This window comes from Dryobates pubescens, chromosome 11, assembly GCF_014839835.1.
Source record: "Dryobates pubescens isolate bDryPub1 chromosome 11, bDryPub1.pri, whole genome shotgun sequence".
NCBI lineage: Eukaryota > Metazoa > Chordata > Aves > Piciformes > Picidae > Dryobates > Dryobates pubescens.
In genome coordinates this window covers 16,783,171-16,801,064 of record NC_071622.1, presented here as the reverse complement: position 1 = coordinate 16,801,064, position 17,894 = coordinate 16,783,171, and the positions used below count along the sequence as shown (strand labels likewise).

The 17,894-nt window shown below is 49.2% G+C and overlaps 1 protein-coding gene across 1 annotated transcript; it reads right to left on the bottom strand.

Moving 5' to 3' along the window:
- Positions 1 to 729: 729 nt before the first annotated feature.
- GFI1 (growth factor independent 1 transcriptional repressor) lies at positions 730 to 13,159 on the bottom strand. The gene is made up of 7 exons (XM_054165069.1): positions 13,068 to 13,159; positions 11,095 to 11,310; positions 10,646 to 10,852; positions 5,625 to 6,040; positions 5,400 to 5,537; positions 3,680 to 3,845; positions 730 to 1,647 (listed from the first exon to the last, which is right to left on the bottom strand). The coding sequence occupies exons 2-7, from the start codon at positions 11,207 to 11,209 to the stop codon at positions 1,469 to 1,471; spliced, it is 1,221 nt and encodes a 406-aa protein (XP_054021044.1). The 5' UTR covers positions 11,210 to 11,310; positions 13,068 to 13,159; the 3' UTR covers positions 730 to 1,468.
- Between the last annotated feature and the right edge of the window lie 4,735 nt (positions 13,160 to 17,894).

Here is a 17,894-nt window from a genome sequence, read left to right as displayed (position 1 = left end):
ACACTTGCCAGGCAGACACATAAAACTGCTGTTACCCCACTAAACCTTTTTATGGTGACAATCCTAAGCAGTCTTCAAAAATGTGAAGTGTTTAACTGACATTAGTGGCAATTGGACAAATGAATATGGCAGTGGTATCTTCAATCACAAAAGCTCTTGTGCAGATTCTGCTATACATGCATTCCTTCCTCGAGTGACGTATCCCCCAACATCACTGTGAAGCATCATTTCAACAGCTGACATGAAGTTGCATATTAAATAAAAATCACTCTGGACCATCCTCAATAGTTTATTAACTTAAAACATTGTTCCAATAAATATGAACCAATAAACATAAGACACTCCATAAAATCTAAATAAGGACATATACAAACCTGTCAACAAAGCAAAACCAGCATTTTTTTAAACTGAGGTACATGCAGGGTCATTTAAGGCAAATTCAATCAATTATACTTATTAATAATGATTCCTGCCCACCTCAGCTGAATTTCCCTTTAAAAGTCAAAAAAAAAAAGAGAAAGAATATACAAATGATGCTATTGAGTAGCTATGTTCCAGTTATTAGAACAAGCCCAGAGTATGGATACCAGCAATGGTTCTGACAGAAAGTCTGTGCCCCCCCAGTGCTCCTGCCCTCCTCAGTCAGGATGACTTGTTGGATGGGTTTCTAGTTATAAGGCATAACTCTGTGCTTTGGCTTTTCCACTTGTGAAAGACTCACAATCTTCCTTCTCTCTAGTGGATGTGGCAAGAAATAACCCCCTGTGCCTCAAACACAGGCACACAGCCAGGCCTCGCACAGACAAGAGAAATGGCTCTGGGAGGATAAAAAGGGTCTTTCTATAATAACTGCTAATGCAGCTCTTGACTTGCACCAGAACAAGTGGGAGCAGAATCAGGACCAAGCTGGTACCTTTGCTTAAAAAACCAGCAAGACATCAAACTGCACAGTTCAGTCCTGATTCTCCAGGTTTTCTTGACAGAAAACCAAGAGTGAAGCCATTTAGCACTGAAACTCAGCCAAGGCAAGTGCTCACTACATCAAGTACTCATGGCTCTGTGTCATTACCATGTAAACACTTATACCCATGTTTCCCTGCAAGGTGATTCAAATTACTGAAAACTTCAGACCGTTCTTCTTGGCCATGGGAGAAATACTTTTCAGCTTACAGATATGTGGTAGCTTATCCGTCTTTGGAGTATCAGGCTTCATACCTAAAAGGCTTACTTTCCCATGTTATTTCAGAAACAGAAGAGAAAGAGATAAACACCAGCCTTTATTTTCCCCTTTCAATCTATTCAGCTTGAGTTCTCAATGTATGGTCTTGTCCTGCTCTTTCCTCTCTGATCTCCTGGTCAAAAAGGTAATGCCAGGGCCAGTGCTCAGGACAGAGCTTGGGTCCAGTGGGAAAAACAAGGGAGTCTGTTCTCATAGTGTTGTAGGTGCTTTCTGTATTGCAGCTGGGACTCATTTCAGGCCGTGCTGTGTCTCACGGTGTCTCCGCAAATCCACCTTTCGTTGGAAGCCTTTGCCACACAGATCACAGCCAAAGGGCTTGAAGCCTGTGTGCTTCCGACTGTGAGTGATGAGGTTGGAGCTCTGACTAAAGGCTTTTCCACACACCTGGCACTTGTGAGGCTTCTCACCTGCAAGCAGAGGGTAGGGGAGAGAGAATGAGAAAGAGGCAAGATGCTGCTTACACAGGACCAGAGCAAACAGGAAATGCACACTGGTCCTTAAAGCTAATAAAAAAGATTTCTGTGAGATTACCAAATTAGTTATTCTTATGAAAAACATGCAACTGGGAGCCCCAAAGCATTAGCTGAGCCTGCACTACAGCTGAGCAGACCTGGACATGGCTGCACCACCACCAACCAGTATAGTCCAGGGAGTAGCCTAAACCACAGAGGGCTCTCAGAACACCGTAACTTGTGAATATATCTGTCTGCAAGGACTCTGTGCAATTTAAACTGCCTTTGTGCCCTAGAAATGTGAGGAACTCCTGGAAAGATCCCCAGGTCATGCTGACACTGATTGTTACAGCATCAGCGAGGAGGCAGGTGTAATAGATAGATGAAGGTTTATAAGCCAAAACCAGTGAGCTCAGGTCTGTCCCCACGGGAGGTATGAGGACCCTTAAGCAAACCCTGAAGGGCAGAGTTCATTGAGAGATCTGCTCTTCTCTCCATTCCCCACAATGAAAAGCTAGCAGTCACTGGATTAGCCCAGAAATTCTCCTGCATGTAAATAACATAAGTGGGAATAAATCCAGCCTCTGGAACTTCTCCTGCAAGAGGGGTCAACGGTAAAACTCCACTAGCCTACACAGGAGCAGGATCTTAGTGTATTTTCATAGTGTTTATTATCAAATAAAAGATAAAAGGGAAAACAATGACAAAACCAGCCTGATTTTCAGAATAGTTCTGCACCTGCAGAGCCACTGACTTCAGCTGCAGCAACAAACTCTTCACACATTTGAAGATCAGATTCTAAGAAACATAAAATAATACAAACTGTGCTCCGTTCACAAGGGCACCCTGCATATGAAAAGGATTTCCAATTCAGTCAAGGATTTGGGTTTATAGCAGCAACTTCAAAGCCCAGGCACAGTTTCTGATCTCACAACAAAATAATGGTTTTGACTGCCCTCTGAATTTGGCTTAAATAACACTTAACTTCGAGCTGATGAAGTTACTGTGGAAATACTATTTGTGTTACTTCTTAGTCAGTTCATTTTCATCCAGAAAACAGCTGGTGAAAAATCTTTCTAAATAACATTTATTTTCACTGCTTGCCATCTATGAAAGTCACAACCAAGCAGTGCTATATATTTGCCATTTTTAGGCTTCCCCCTTGAGAAACAGGATTTTGGTCATCCAGACCTTGGGTTTGGCCAGTACAACTGTTATTGTGTATCTACAAATGCGTCTGTATCTCACACACCATTCAATTCCCTCTATTTTATGAAAATAGTGCAGGTCTGAAAGGCCAGATTTTCCTTTAATGACTTCTGATAAACTTCCCTTCTCACTGAATTATATTTTTAAATCAATTTCCTTTAGTGATTCACCTGCACTTTATTAGTTTCCATGTTTATTACTAACAGTGAAACTTGAGAACTCTGCACCTCTCCTTCCATTCTGTATCAAACTGCAGCCATTTCTCAGAAGGTCCGGGTGCAAGTGCAGACAATCTCTGAACAAATATTTAGACTGAGAGTTGGACCCTAGGCCCTCCAGTTTAGTGTTTGATCTAGAGGAGGAGACTCCTGTTGTTCCTATCATAAATTGGTAGATCCTGCAAAAAGAAGTGCTGCAATCAAATTCACCTGCCATTTTCCAGGGACCTCAGCCGTAAATCAAGGCTACACGAGTATAATACTCCATAAATGATCTTACACAAAAGCCCTCTGAATAAACATTGATGGGTCCTATTAAGGAAACACTGATTGGACTGCGAGGATTTGGGTTATTTTGCAGCTGCTATTCATGAAACCACATTCAAATCACACCCCCCTCGCACAAGCAGAGTCCAGATAGCATCAACAGCAGGGCAGTGAGAAACATGGCCAGGCACGTGTACAGTCCCAGCTGAGGAGCAACAAGCTGCTGCAGAGAGACCTCTCTCAGAGACCTGTCCTCACAGTTGGGGCTGAATCCCAGCAGCTGCAGGACTGACCTGTATGGATGAAGGTGTGTTTCTTCATATCGGATTTCTGGTGGAACCGCTTCCCACAGTACTGGCATGGATAAGGCCGGGTGTCTGAGTGGATGAGTAGGTGGGTGGACAGAGTAGAAGATCTCTTAAAACTCTTGCCACAAATCTTGCAATCAAAGCTGCGTTCCTGCAGAGAGAGGAGCCCAAACACACACATTATATCACACCAACCATCTCATCATCAACAAGATGCCTAGTAGCATATCAGTATTGCCCCTTCTGCCTTAGCAAGCACTTCTACTTCAGAATGCTAAGATGGCCTGTGAAGACACCTACACTGGTATGACAGCATTACATGGTAAAACAGAAAATGCACCTTACACCTGCGCCTCACAAAAATTAATTGAACAGCTCTTCCTGCTGGTAGGAATGGCCAAATCAGAGTAGCCCTGATGGACTGCACGTTTCAACAGGAGCCCAAGACATGATCACTCACTCCAGTGGGAAGCCCAACAGCTGCAGCACTGTTCAAAAACCACCTCTAGACTGTGTGCAGGAAAGAGGGTGCTGAGGTCTGCCTGGCTCTCCTGGGAAATCTGTGTGGCAGGCTGGCTTCAGGCAGGGTAACAACTAACTGCTTATTTACAGTTCCATTAAAACTCTAATTAAATGCACCTAGAGTATCTGTGGAAAACAGCTTTTTGGCTTACTATTTTAACATACCAAAATAAATTAAATGAGACCTTGCTACCTCTCTCTTTTCCCTCACACACTCCTCTCCACCACTTTCTTCCACTATAAATCACCTCTTCTTTCCATCCCTTAAATACCATCACACCTTTCTCTTCCTGCTAGTCTTTCACACAATCACCTTTGTTTATTAAGCTTTTAATCCCCTCTCCCTGAAATGCTGTCCTCTCCATGGGTATCCTATGCAGTGATGCTCTTTTCACCATTACTTAATAGGTTATATTTCCCCTCACTGTGTTCTCTGCTGTTAAACACTCCTACAATTGTAAGTAAAACAGTTAGCAAAAAACGACACTGATGTAACTCTATCCTCCGAAAGCCAATCTGAAGCAGGAAGATGTGCCAGGCCAGGTGGGTGGGTAAAGGGGAATATGGCACAGTATCAGTAGGTGGAAAATGTTACAAGTCCTCCTACCAAAATTAACCATCATATTGTTTTGGTATGTGACTCAGAGTGTGTTGAGATGGGTGAAGTCTGTGCTCTATACCTGACTGGTCATTCAGATGCTCCGTGCACAGACACAATGAATACAAACAAGGGAAAACACACTTCTTTGGGGGAGGAGAGGAGAAAGAATGAAGAGAGCTGCATTGAAAAGAGGCACAGTGAGTTGTTTAGCTGTTAAAACATCTGCATTAGTTTCCAGCTCTGAGAGTGAAAATCTATTATTTATTATCTATTACTTCTGGAGTGCCAAAAGGGTCCACTGCTTAATATAGGTGCATACAAGGTCTGGGTAATGGAAACAAAACTTGTGCTCTTTTATTTGTCGATTTGCTTCTCTGCTTCCCAGCTGCCTACCTTTTCCTCTTCTTGCAACCATACTCTTCACCTACAACTGCTCACTCCAGCCCTGCCATATTCTCTTCCTCTCTTCAGTTTAGATGCCTACCCATTGCCCTGCATTGCCTTCATGACCTCCCCAAAGGAGGAGCCAGTAGTTAGCCTCTGCCCTTGGCCCTTTATCCTGCCAGTCCACCTCGCTCTTACCTGCGAGTGCACAGCCTTGTGCTGCTCCAGGCTGACTGCATGGCCGAAGGTCTTGCCACACATGTCACAGGCAAAGGGCCTTGTGCCACTATGTGAGCGGCGCACGTGTACCTCAAGGCCATGTGGTGTGGAGAATACCTAAGGGGAGAAAGCACATAGGGTCAAATTTGTCAGAGGGAAGGGGCTGGATGAGTCATAACCAGTGTGGGAGAAAGGCATTCCTACCTTGCTGCACTTGACACACTTGTAAGAGCCAGTGCTAATGAGTAGTGGGCGGCACAAGAGGTCTGACTCCACTTTGATGCCAGCTGGACCCTTCTCTTGCTGTAGCCCAGGCTGTGTCTCGGTATAGAGTCCAGGTGCTGCTGCTGCCGGTCGCTCAAACAGCCCTGAGCCAGGGGAGCTGAAGTCACCATAAAGTCCTAGGGAAGAGCTGCACTCTGCGCCATAGAGGGCAGACTCAGAGCCTCGCTCACAGAAGAGCCCCAGGGCTGAGGTTCGCTCCAGTGTTGGGCAGGGCCTATAGCTTTGCACAAGATGCCTCAGCTCAGAGCCACCCAGGCTGTTCCACACGTATGGTTTGAAGGGCACCGAGAACGGGGTTGCTTCATCTAGGGATGGACATACAGATCTTTCTGAGGCTGTGGGAAGAAGACAAGGGCATGGGAATTAATGTGCTTCACCAGCCACTACCATGGGGCAGAATCAATCTCAGTTTTCAGGCTTGTGCCCAGAGCCAGACCCTTGTACTGCTCATTAAGGCTTCCCTTTCATCTCACTGGGAGGACATTTTATACTTCACAGTAGTGTCTGTGCATACAGTGCTACCTAGTCACCCACTGTCCAGCCAAATTAACTAAAGCAGCCAACAATTTCATCTCTGGGTGCCCAGGTGTGTACATACTGATCTAACTCTTGAGACACTAAACAACTCAGTCTGCAGCTTCCCCTGGTTTTACCTGGGGCTCCTCGGAAAAGTATATCTACTGTGTCCCAGATGGACTTTGACAGTTCACATGTTTAAGCTCCAATGTAGATCGCACACATCCATATAGCAAATATGACACTATGGAGGTGCCAGAAGGAGAAAGTGTGCCAAGATTTACCTGTTCAATAAAACTAAAACCTGCTTATTGCACAATTTAATGCCCAAATATAGTCTCTCAACTTCATGCCATAACTGTCCATAACTGTACTACAGCATAATTGAAATAAAGACCACTTCAGAAGTACCTGAATATCATGCCTCACTTTTTAAGAAAACAAACAAGAACAGGATCAATCCTCATGTGGAATATAATCATAATTGCTTTAGATTACTCAGAGTTTCTCCATATAAAGAAACAAAGTCCACCCAAAGCATTAAGCTTTGCAAAATCATCAGTATCATCATTAAAAATTGAAGACACAGGAAGATTTTCCTAGCAGCACATAATCAAAGCCATCTTCCACCAGGACAAGCTCAAATGACTTCAGCTGGCTCTAGCAGGCTCACCTTTGGCAATGGCATCTAGCCAAGGCAGTGAGCACCACAAGCTGAATTGTATTTGGGGGCCCCATAGCAGAGTCTGATGCAATGGCAGGATCACAGTCTTTGAGGTCAGTGTCTAAAGGCACAAATGCTCAGGGAGCCTCGCATAGAGGAAAGTACAGTTGGGCAGGGAACCAGACCCCGGTTGTCTCTGTCAGAAATGCTGATCAATGTCCAAGGTGCTCTACCTTCACTCTTCATCACAACAGGCACCACCACTATGAGAGTCAAATATCTCTACTGGAAAAATGCTCTAGTAAACTAAGGAAAAGATGAATCAACTACTGAAGTGCTGATGTCTTCATAGAGTTATTGGCATCCCTTACAGACTGGGCTTCCAGAATGACCTCTCTTAGCCAAAACCTTGTCTATCCACAACTGCTCTCTTGCTTTCTCTCACTCCTGTCAGCTTCACAGCTCCCATGGCTTTCTCAACCTTAAATAAACCAAGATAGTCAGTGGTGGGCTAGGGAAGGAAGGCACGATGTGTTGGGCTATCCATTTGGTTAGGCAGATGGCTACTGAGGGTTACAGAGGGGGGTTGGAAATGAGGTGGAAAATGAGCTTTGAACGATTAAATTGTTTCCTATCTTTTACATAATTTCAGATCTTAACAGTCTCAAGTTCTTCCACTGAAATTAGTAGTCTTTTGGTTGGAAATATATGCACACATACCAAGTGGGACATTTGAACAGAGCAACGAAATCAAATTAGCTGACATGGTGCTGAGCATGATTTTTCCTGTTCTGCACTGACTGCAAAGTTGTGGTCAGCATCACATCATCTGTCTTGTGCCTTTGCAACCAGTTTCAGTGTTGCCATCTCTCATGATTTTATCGCAAAACTCAAAACTATCTTAAAGCCCCAGCTCTGGAAACTGCATGAGTTCATCAGGCCCTCAGCTTTCCTTTTGTTTTCTTGTTTTAACTTTTTTTTCCCCCCCTTTTAGTCAACTTCTACCCCAGAATGTAAAGAAAAGCATGAAAATGTAAACCCTCAGTATTTCAACACTAGAACTGAATATCCACAAGGTATCACTTATAATCTTGATTTCTAAGTCAGTTCATTGAGTGGGAGGGGAGGGATGGCTGACCTGATTTTTGAGCCCTTGGAATTGGCACCATGGGACACAGTAAACACTGCACCACAGATCAGTTTGCATGCAATGTTCCTTCCATCACCTCACGTGCCTTGGAGACCTTTCAAGCACAAGTGCAGGGGAGACACTCATACTATACTTCTCAGGGGCAAGTTCAAGCCATCCAAGCCAGTGTCAAGATTGACCTGCAAACCCTACTCTGACACACTGCAGGGCACTTCTCTGCTTCTCCTCTGCTCCACAGCATCTAGGCCTCCACAGGGCAAGCAGGAAGGGAGTGACAGATTCTGCCTCATCTTTCTAGCAAATCTGTGCAGCTTTTATATAGACCACTTCTTTTTTGAAGGGAAGGCAAATTCAACCTGAAATCTTTGGAAACAGATTGATATGCAAAGCAAAGAAAGATTCAAGCATCCTCCTCCACAGGCCACAAAATGCCACACTCTCTGCACAAGTCCGTTATAGCCCATAAAAGCCTCCCTATAAGACTGCATCATCAACAGGCTCACCAGGAGATAATCATATACTGCTGCACTGGGCTACCTGTACCTTCTGTATATGCAAATGCATGTGACTACACACACAGAAAGTGAGGTTAAATAACAAAGTGATTTTCATGGATGGGGTCGACAATAGTGTCAACAGGTATTGTGTATGTGCATGCCTGCCTAGATTTGCAGCACAGTACTCAAAGGCAAATCTGGTATCTGGCTTTCACTGTGTATTGAAGTGCAACCTACGCCTGTGTTCACTTGCAGGGATAAGGGGGTGATAGTACTAATCACTGCACCTGCCCTGACCATGATTTAGAAACATCATTTCTCATCTGCCTTGTCTTTCAAGACATACAAACTGTGCCCCACCCAGACAACCACAGTGATAGAAATCCAGTCTCTCAGTACTGTGTCTTGCAGAAGCAACCTAGGCACAAATTTCAGCTTTGCAACAAATCTGACAAAGCAGCTGGAAGTCAGAGGGACTGGAGTAAATCTGTAGGAGGAATCCCAGCTATCTAATCTTGCTGCCACTGCCTTCATCATTAACCTAGCAGCACCTCTCTCAGTACATTGAGGTTCATTTAATAAAGCTCTTTTCTTACAGTGCAGGAGTCCCTTAGCTTCCTGTTCCTCCTGCAAATGGGATCAGAGTTCCAGGACCCCTCTTCTACAGAGTCCCTGATAAATCTCAGTCTGGGGATGTCACCCTCGTTTTGTAAAGATACCTTCCCTTGATAGCTGGATGGCTGGCTGAGAACTAACAAATCTCACAACAGAGGAAGAAATGAGTGGGGAGGAGGAAGAGGCAGAGCAGTCCCGGTAAATACGCGGTCCAGTTTACATTTGTCTTTTAGACACCTTGTAAAAAAATGTCCCATGCAAAAACTGCAATCATTTGGGGAAAGAGAAGCACGACAAATCTGTTACAACAAAATCAGCATGCATTGCTGCGCTTGTTTAGAAATAACAGCAAAAGAAAGACTGCTGCATTGCTGCATTTGGTCCAATCTGTCATATGTAAAGACTGAAAATGTCCCATGGCTGGCTGTGGTGATACTGGGAAGCATTTGAAACGTCCCCTCAAAGGGTTGAAGGGCTGTTAAAAGAAGAAGAAGCTTTAAAAATGCAAACCCACACCATTACAGTCAGTCATTGATATGCAGGGACACTACAAAGATGAAGTGGGAAAAACCGGGACTAAGTATTTGTTTGCTGGCATCTGCTGTCGGTAAGGCTGAGACAATTTTTCCTTCGCTAAGACAGAAATTTTTCTTTTTTTCCATCTCTTATTTTTTTAACCAAGGCAATAAAAAGTGGGGTTTATTTATACATGTTTTTGTTATAAAATGACACCATTGTATTTTTAAACGAGATAAGTATTTGCGCCAGGCTGGGGACAGCATCTCCCACTGCTCCAACCACATCAAAGGCAGGACAAGAGAGCTAGAGACAGGCATTGCAGCCATAAGTGTGAGTTTCCTGGATTTGGGATGTTTAAATCTGCCCGTCATTATTTTCCTCTGGGTTTTACGAATGCGTTTTTAGAAAAGAGGAGGGGAAAAAAAAAAAAAGGGCAAACACAAACCCAACCAAAGATACAAGGGTGGGAGGGAGAGATCCTTTTTATAGGCAAGAAACAAGCTGAAAGGCAGTTAGGGGAAACGTCTAGCAGGTAGTACAAAACAAAAAATCAACACTGTTTACTACAGGTATACAGATATCCTAGCAGAATATTTTTCTATCTCAAGAAATATCTAAACTCCGAGTAGCAGGACGCTGCAGGAAAATGTCGGGCTATTCAAGACATAATCGTCTTGCATCTAGTAATTAATCAGAAAAAAAATAATCAACACCACATGGCATTACAACTTTCTTAAAGCCTGTAACTCCCTGCTCCCTCAGCAGTGAGAGACGGGCTGGAAAAGCTACCCGAAGGAGATAACTCGAAAACGGCTGGAAGGGACAGATTCGCCTTTTCCCACGCAAACTTGGCAAAGGCAAATCTGTTTCTTACACTCGTTTTCGACGGCGGCGCCCAGTCAGAGACACTGCCCCACGACACCGACACAGACACACAACTGGACCCTCACCGAGCGTGCTCTGCTCACCCCGGTCCTACCTGGTGACACGGAAGGCGAGGGAGGTCTCCAGAAATCCTCAAATTCGGACACCCTGTCACAGACACTGCCCTCGCAGCTGGGCGCTGACTCGGAGGTGCCATCGGCAGCCTCGGTAAGGTGGGATTCCGGGGAGAATCGCCCCCGAGAAGGCTCCGGATCAGGTAGCACCGTGCGGCACAGCCTCGCGTCCTCGGGGATCTTGCTGTCTGCAGGGCAAAGCAGGCAAGGGGGCTCATCAATGTGGGGCTGCGGTAGGAGCCGTCCACTGCCCGCGTCGGCCCCGCTCCCACCAAGGTTTGCTGCCGGACTCTCTCCAACCCCCCATCAGCCCCACTGGCTTCCCGCGGGAATGCGGTGCCGGGAAGCTGCACAAACTACCGGTGCTGATGCCCTGGCAGCGGGGTGGTGCGGGACGGGCAGTCTGCGTCCATGAGCGAGAGACTCCTACCTGCACAGATCTGGGCTAACACCGTCTCCAGCCGCAGGCTGTAGTCCTCGTCGGCGGAGCGGGGCTGGTGGTAGCTGTGCGCTTTCTTGCTCTTCACTAGGAAGGACCTCGGCATGGTGGGGTGATGCCACGGCCGGCTCGGCCGCACTCCCTTCTCCAAACACCGGGCACAGTGTCACCCCCGAGACTCCCGTGGGGCGGCGGCAGGGACGCGACCTACGGGGAGGCGCCGGTGAGGGCCGGGGGCGCCGGCCGGGAGGGGCCGCTCGCCGGGGGCGGCGCGCCAGGTGGCTGCGCGCAGGTGGCTTCGCCCTCTCTCCCCCCCCCCCCCCCCCCCCCCCCCCGCTTACCAGCGCACAGCTACTCAGCGTCCCACCGCCTCTGGCCAACGCTGTCTCCCTCCCGTGCCCCTGGGCCCACCCCGGCCCGACGGCGACTCCCGAATCGCGGGGAACAGACAACAGCAGCTGTCGGGCGCCGTTCGTCGGAAGAACGGGGGATGAGGGAGATAGGGAGAAAGGACTTGGGGGGGGGGGGGGGGCAGGGGGTTGGGGGGCGGTCATGTGCACCCTCGTCCCTCCGCGGGAGTGCGGCTGCACTCGGTACAGTGGGCGCACCGCTCCTCTATGTTTGCGTCCGCGCCAGCAGCCGCGACGCCAACAAAACGCGTCCACGAAAAGGCTTATTAGTCCCCACCACCTAAAACGGGCTTCTGCCGAAGCAGGAGAGAGAGTCGTCACAAACCCACTGGCCTAAACTCGACTCTTGAGAAGCTGCTGCTGTCGGAGGGGCTAAGTCACCTGTCCAGCGCAGAGTACGATAACACGTAAACGAACAAAACGGAGTCTCTACTAAAGCCAACGGCTGCTGGTGCTGCGGCACCTTGCAGCTGCAGGCACTGAAAGCTGGGGGTGGTCCTGTGGAGAGCCGGGATGGGGGGACAAGAGGAACAGGGACCCGGTTAACTAGCTAGCCTGAGCCCACTTTTCGAGGCAAGGCGGGAGAGCTTCACTCGAATACTTCCAGCGCAAGGCCACCTTTGTGGTTACATTTCGCAAAAAGCGAGTTTAAACCATGTTCGCTGGGTTATCTTGGGGGACTTCTTTTGGGTTGCCTTTTTTTGTTTGGTTGGTTGCTTTTTCTCTTCTTTCTTCTCCCATCAGTAGCCTCAAGCTTTCGAACAGGGAAAGGAGAGCTGGGGCCCGCCCTCACCTGCCACGCTCGGAGCAGATTCCGTCAGCGGGGCCGCGGGAGCTGCCCCGCAGGTGGCGGCTCTGGGTGTGCCGCGAGGCACTGGCCCGTCCGCTCCTGGCGGGGGCAGGGCCGCTCTGCGCCGCCAGGGGAGGCGCCGGACGGATGGGTGGGAGTGTTGCTACCCTGACCCAGCTGCACCTCTCTTCATCCTTGAGCCGGGGCTGGCACTGAGCGGGCCCGCGCAGAAGGGGCAAGAAATCAAAGCGGCCCGATAACGCGTCGCCCTCCCCAACGGTAACGGCAGCTGCAGCCGTTGGGGGGCTCCCGGCGCCAGAGCCGCTTCTACCGCATGTTTTCTTCCCGGCGTGGTGCTTTTCCCTCCAAAAGCCACGCCGCGGAGGCGCCGCCGGCCTGCCCTGCCCCGCCCCGCCGTCCAAGGCCGGAGCCTGCCAGGCTGGGGCCTGGCCCGTGGGAAGGCGATTCCCGCAGCCCACCTGGCAGTCGGCACCTGCTCTCCGCTCTCCCTCCCGCCGCCGTTGGCCCGAGGGCCGCGTGTGCGGCCGCTGCTGGCACCTGAGGCACGCGGGGCCCGCATCCCCGGGAGCCGCCGCTGTGGGGGCGCGAGGCCGGGTCCTTCCCGGACCGCCACGGTTGAGGCAGGGCCAGAGCGGCACGGGGGCCGGCGGCGAGGAGGCCGGAGGAGAGGGGCCTCTGCCTTCCCGACCCTGCACGGCCGCCGACAGCTGCCCACGCGAGGCAAGAAAAGCAAGAGCGCTTACCCATTTGGAGGGGCGAAGAAAGCTGGGCTGCAGACGGGGTTTGCACGGCAGCCTGCTGGCTTGGGTGACTTTAAATTTACCCTCCCTTTAAGGAGCAATGGTGCTTGAGCTGGCGCTTTTTTTTTTTTTTTGCCTTTTTTTTTTTTTCTCTGTCTCTCTCAACTCCTTCAGAGCTCGGCCCCCTAAACCACAAATTCCACTTCCTGAGCGTTAGGAGCTTCTGCAACAAAACAAAACAAAACAAAAAAGGCTTTTTCTAAAAAAAAAAAAAAAAAAAGAAACACCAAACAAAAAAGCCTCACAAATCAGCAGTTCTCCTCCTTTCTTTCTCATTTTTTCCTAAATGAAAGTGTCTTACCGTATTCCACCTCACAGGGCTCGCTGAAGTGACATCAAAGTGTCATTCTAGAATCGGGCGTTTCATTTCTCTCGGGGTTCTGCTCTAGAAATTACAGGCATCTATCTGAACTATTCTTGGATCCCCTTCAACTTCCGCAACGAGAACAAGTCACAGATTCAAAACACAGATTGACTCAAGGCGGTCAGAGGCAGAGGGCAGGGGACGGTGGAGCTGAGGCGGCTCTGCGCAGCATCTCTGCCCCGTCTTGGGAACCGGGGCGGTGGGGGTTGCCTCCTGCCGCCATCCAGCCGTGTGTGGTGTTACAATCGGGGCAAAGGCAGGGCCCAGGGCGATGGAGACCTCCCCTAGACTAGAAATAACTTGTTGTGGAAAACTCTTTTGGGATAAATACGCCCAGCGGCGCTGAAAATACTTTAAGACCCAAGCCTAGATGTTTGCTCATTTCCCTTCGGATTTAGGTAATGGTTAAATATGGAAGGGGTAGGCGAGATCCCCCACCCCCTCCCTCCCTGGCGCACGGTGGCTACTGTAGCTCGAGAGCGATTCAGACACGAGGGCGAAAGACGAGTGCAGCCAGGCGAGAAGGAAGCGATTGCCTTTCTTGCCTGCGTGCCAGTGCTGAGTCGGGGAGGATCCGTGACGCAGGCGCCAGCGGCGAGCGGGGTAGCGGGGTCCGCGACAGGCAGGGCCCCGCATCACACGCTACTGCGCGGAACCTCCTTACCGCGCTGCGCAGCCAAGGACCTGCTCCCTTCTGCAAAGAGGAAAAAGGCTCGCCTTGCTTTACACACACACCACTCCCCCAACCCCAAAATACAGGTCTCGCCTCGGATTCCTGGTACTGCCCGGAAATCTGGCTCGGATCTTCAGTATCTTTCTCATATGGTTCTGGGCTTTGCTCTCAGATGTCTCAGCCCACCAGCAACTTGTTTTCAGTGACCGTAGGGCCACCCGAAGTAGGGCTCTGCAGTGAGTTTATCACCATTTCCCGTTCAGAAACAGCCGAGACTGAGTTTGGACGAGGCAGAAGCAAATTTCAGCCTCCCTCACACCCAGGAGCATGCTTCCTTTGCCAGCAGGTGCTTTTGTACACCACCACCCGGCCTCCGAGGTATTTACAGAAAAAATACTAACTCTGTGCCTGAGAGCCCGCATGGAACATAGGGTTAGCCTGACTTCCCAAAATCTAAGCAAGCAGTCAGCACGACGAGAAAAACTGTGCAACCTTTTACATGATGCTTTAGTAGTGACACAAAAGGAAGTCATGTTGAAGAGCACGACCAACACATCACACTTAACACCTTCATTATTGCCGGAAAGTTACCGGTGCAGGGCACAGCAGTTCTACTTACGGCATCTGTGTACCGCAGCCTCCTTGCTATGCCTTTGTTTGATTTTTCTGAAAATCATTCAAGTCGTCAGCTTAAAAAATAAGTGCTGGAATCGGTAGAAATAACCAGATTAGAATAGCTCGCTGTGATTTCATATATATGTCTTCGTTGAGTCACTGTTTGACGTTTTGCAAAATGATTTTTCTCATTTACCTCTAAAAGGGGGTAATAAACTAAAACCTTGCTAAACAGTGTTTTGGCCGCGTGATAAAAGCGACAGAAAACGTTACTGTAAATTACTGTTAGCGCTCATAAACAATTCGGAACTGTAAAATACATCTTCGTCTTTATACATCTAAATTTAAAATGTATACATCCGCTTTTGCGCGTTTTAAAGCAGGGCAGTTTTGGCGCGAAAGGTGCTCGCTGCCTGCCGAGGAGTAGGTCGAGCTGCCGGGCGCCGGAGACAAGTGGCTCGGCTCGGGGTTCTCCCTTGGGATGCACCGCGCCAGACTCCCTAGTGCTTCGCCCACCTGTAGACAGCACCTTCTCGGTATGAATGCCTGGTGCATACTGCACGGGTACAAGGAACAGACAACCAGTTAATGGGGAGTCAGCTTTCCCAAGCGACAGGAGGAGAAAGTGCACGAACGGGGCTCTGCGCTGATTTGCAAAACCAATTAGCGCCTGAAACGCACCCTGTCTTCCCAGGCTTTCCACAAGACGGACGATTTCTGTTACGCCGTCGTTGAGGAAAGGCTGCCCGCCGAGGACGACCCGGGGTCCCCACAGCAGCCTTGCGCCGCCTGTCCCCGGGGTGTGCGCAGTCAGCAGGCTCCCGCCGGGATGCGGCGGGCTCCAGGTGTCATCGGCGGCTGGCGTCACCGGGCGCGGGAGCTGCCCGCTGTGCAGGGGGTCGCGTGCGATAGTGCGCCACGTGCCCGCCCCGGCGGCGCGAGGCGGAAAGCGGCCGCTTCTCCTCAGCAGCCTAAGGAGAGCCCTTCAGGGCCGCCATCAGCTGCCCCGCACCCGCGGCGAGCGCCGGCGGCCCGGAGCTGCCCGGCCGCCGCAGCCCTTTGACGAGTACCTGGCGCAGGCAGCCGGCGGGCGGTGCTGCTCCCGCGGCTTTGCGAGCTTCGGCTCATGCGGTAATTCCTAATTACGTGGGCTTTTTCTCTCACGTCGGAGACTTCGAGCCCTTTTAATCTGGAACTCTCCCCTCACGCGTTTTGGCTCGCAACCCAGAAATACCGCTGGATTGCTATCCCTATGGACTAAGGGACGGGAGGAAAAGTGCTGCAACTGCTACAATCCGTAAGTAGGGCCTGAAGGCAATTTCCATTCCCTAGCCTCTGGCACACGGTGTCCCAGGGCCCTTTCCATCTCAGAGGGGGCTGCTATCTGTAGTAACAACATGCTGAACAAAGGTGACAGGACTAAGCGCTTGTTGTAGTCATGAGGTCTTGGGTGAAAGGTTGGACTTGATGATCTTTGAGGTCTTTTCCAACCTTATTGATGATGATTCTATGATTCTGTGTATGCAGTGATCACCATGTGATGCTGCAAGAGCTGTACAATGCCAAGTACTCTATCCCAAAGAAAGCCAAACTGCAATGGTTCTGAGTGGGCAGAGGGATGTAATTCATATGAAGTGCGGGTGGTGGAGGCTGGGGACAGGTTTTGACAGAGCTGCTCTAATGCTCCCCACAAAGAGGAGTGTGTGTTATTCAAAGTTAAACATGAAAACTTGGTAAGATAAGAGTCGAATGCAATGGGAGGCATCTGATCATTACATTATAGGGACAAAATGGGAAGAATTAAAGAAAGAATAACAATGCATGAATCCATGGGCTCTGATGCACTGTATCCACAAGTGCTGAGGGAGCTGGCTGATATTTTTGCTGTACCATTCTCCATTACTTTTGAACAATCATGGAAAACAGAGGATGTGCTTGAGGAACAAAGTAACTCCAGTCTTCAAATAGGGTAAGAGGAAGACCTGAGCAACTACAGTCAGCCTCACTTCCATCCCTGGAAAGGTGATGGAGCAGCTCATTCTGGAAGCAATCTCTAAGCACATGAAAGACAAGAGGGTTACCAAGAGTAGCTAGCATGGAGTCACTAAGGTGATTGGACTGTGAGGTGGATTCACAGGTGGCTCAACAGAGTTCAGAGAGTTGTGATCAGTGGTCCAGTTGGAAGCCTGTGGCCAGTGGTGTTCCCCAGGGATCAGTACTGGGTTCAGTTTTATTCAGTGTCCTCATCAGTTACCAATATGAGGGGATTGAGTGTACCCTCAGCAAATTCACTGATGATGCAAAACTGTCGGGGTGGGCTGACATGCTGGAAGGCTGTGCTGCCATCCAATGAGTTCTGGATAGGCTGCAGAGCTGGACAAAGGCAAACTTCAAGAGGTTCAATAAGGACAGGTGCAGAATAATAACACCAAGCACAAGTAGACTAGGAGCCACCCTGCTGGAAAGTAGCTCCATGGAGAAAGACCTTCAAGTCCTAGTGGACAAGTTCTCCATGGGACAGCAATGTGGCCTTGTGGCCAACAGGGCCAATGGCATCCTGGGGTGCATTAAGAAAAGTGTGTCCAGCAGGTCCAGGGAGGTTCTCCTTCCCTTCTGCTCTGCCCTGGTGCAACCACACCTGGAATACTGTGTCTGATCTTGGGTTCCCCAATTTAAGAGAGACAGGGATCTGCTGGACAGAGTCCAACAGAGTATTGCTGGACTTGAACATCTCTCCCATGAAGAGAGAACTGAAGACCTGGGGCTGCTTAATCTTGAAAGAGAAGGCTGAAAGGGGATCTTACCAATAAGTATGTGAGGGGTGGGTGTCAAGATGAAGCTGACAGTCTCTTTTTGGTGGTGCCTAGTGATGGGACAAGGCACTATAGGTGCAAGCCAGAACACAGGAGGTTCCACGTCAAAATCAGGAGACAATTCTTACTGTGAGGGTGATGGATCACTGGAACAGGTTGCCCAGAGATGTTGTGGAGTCTCTTTCCCTGCAGATTTCCAAAACCCACCTGGACGCCTGCCCTAGTTGCTCCTGCTTTGGAAGGCGGATTTGACTTCATGATCTCTCTGGGTCCCTTTCAACTTCTAAAATTCTGTGGTTCTGTGA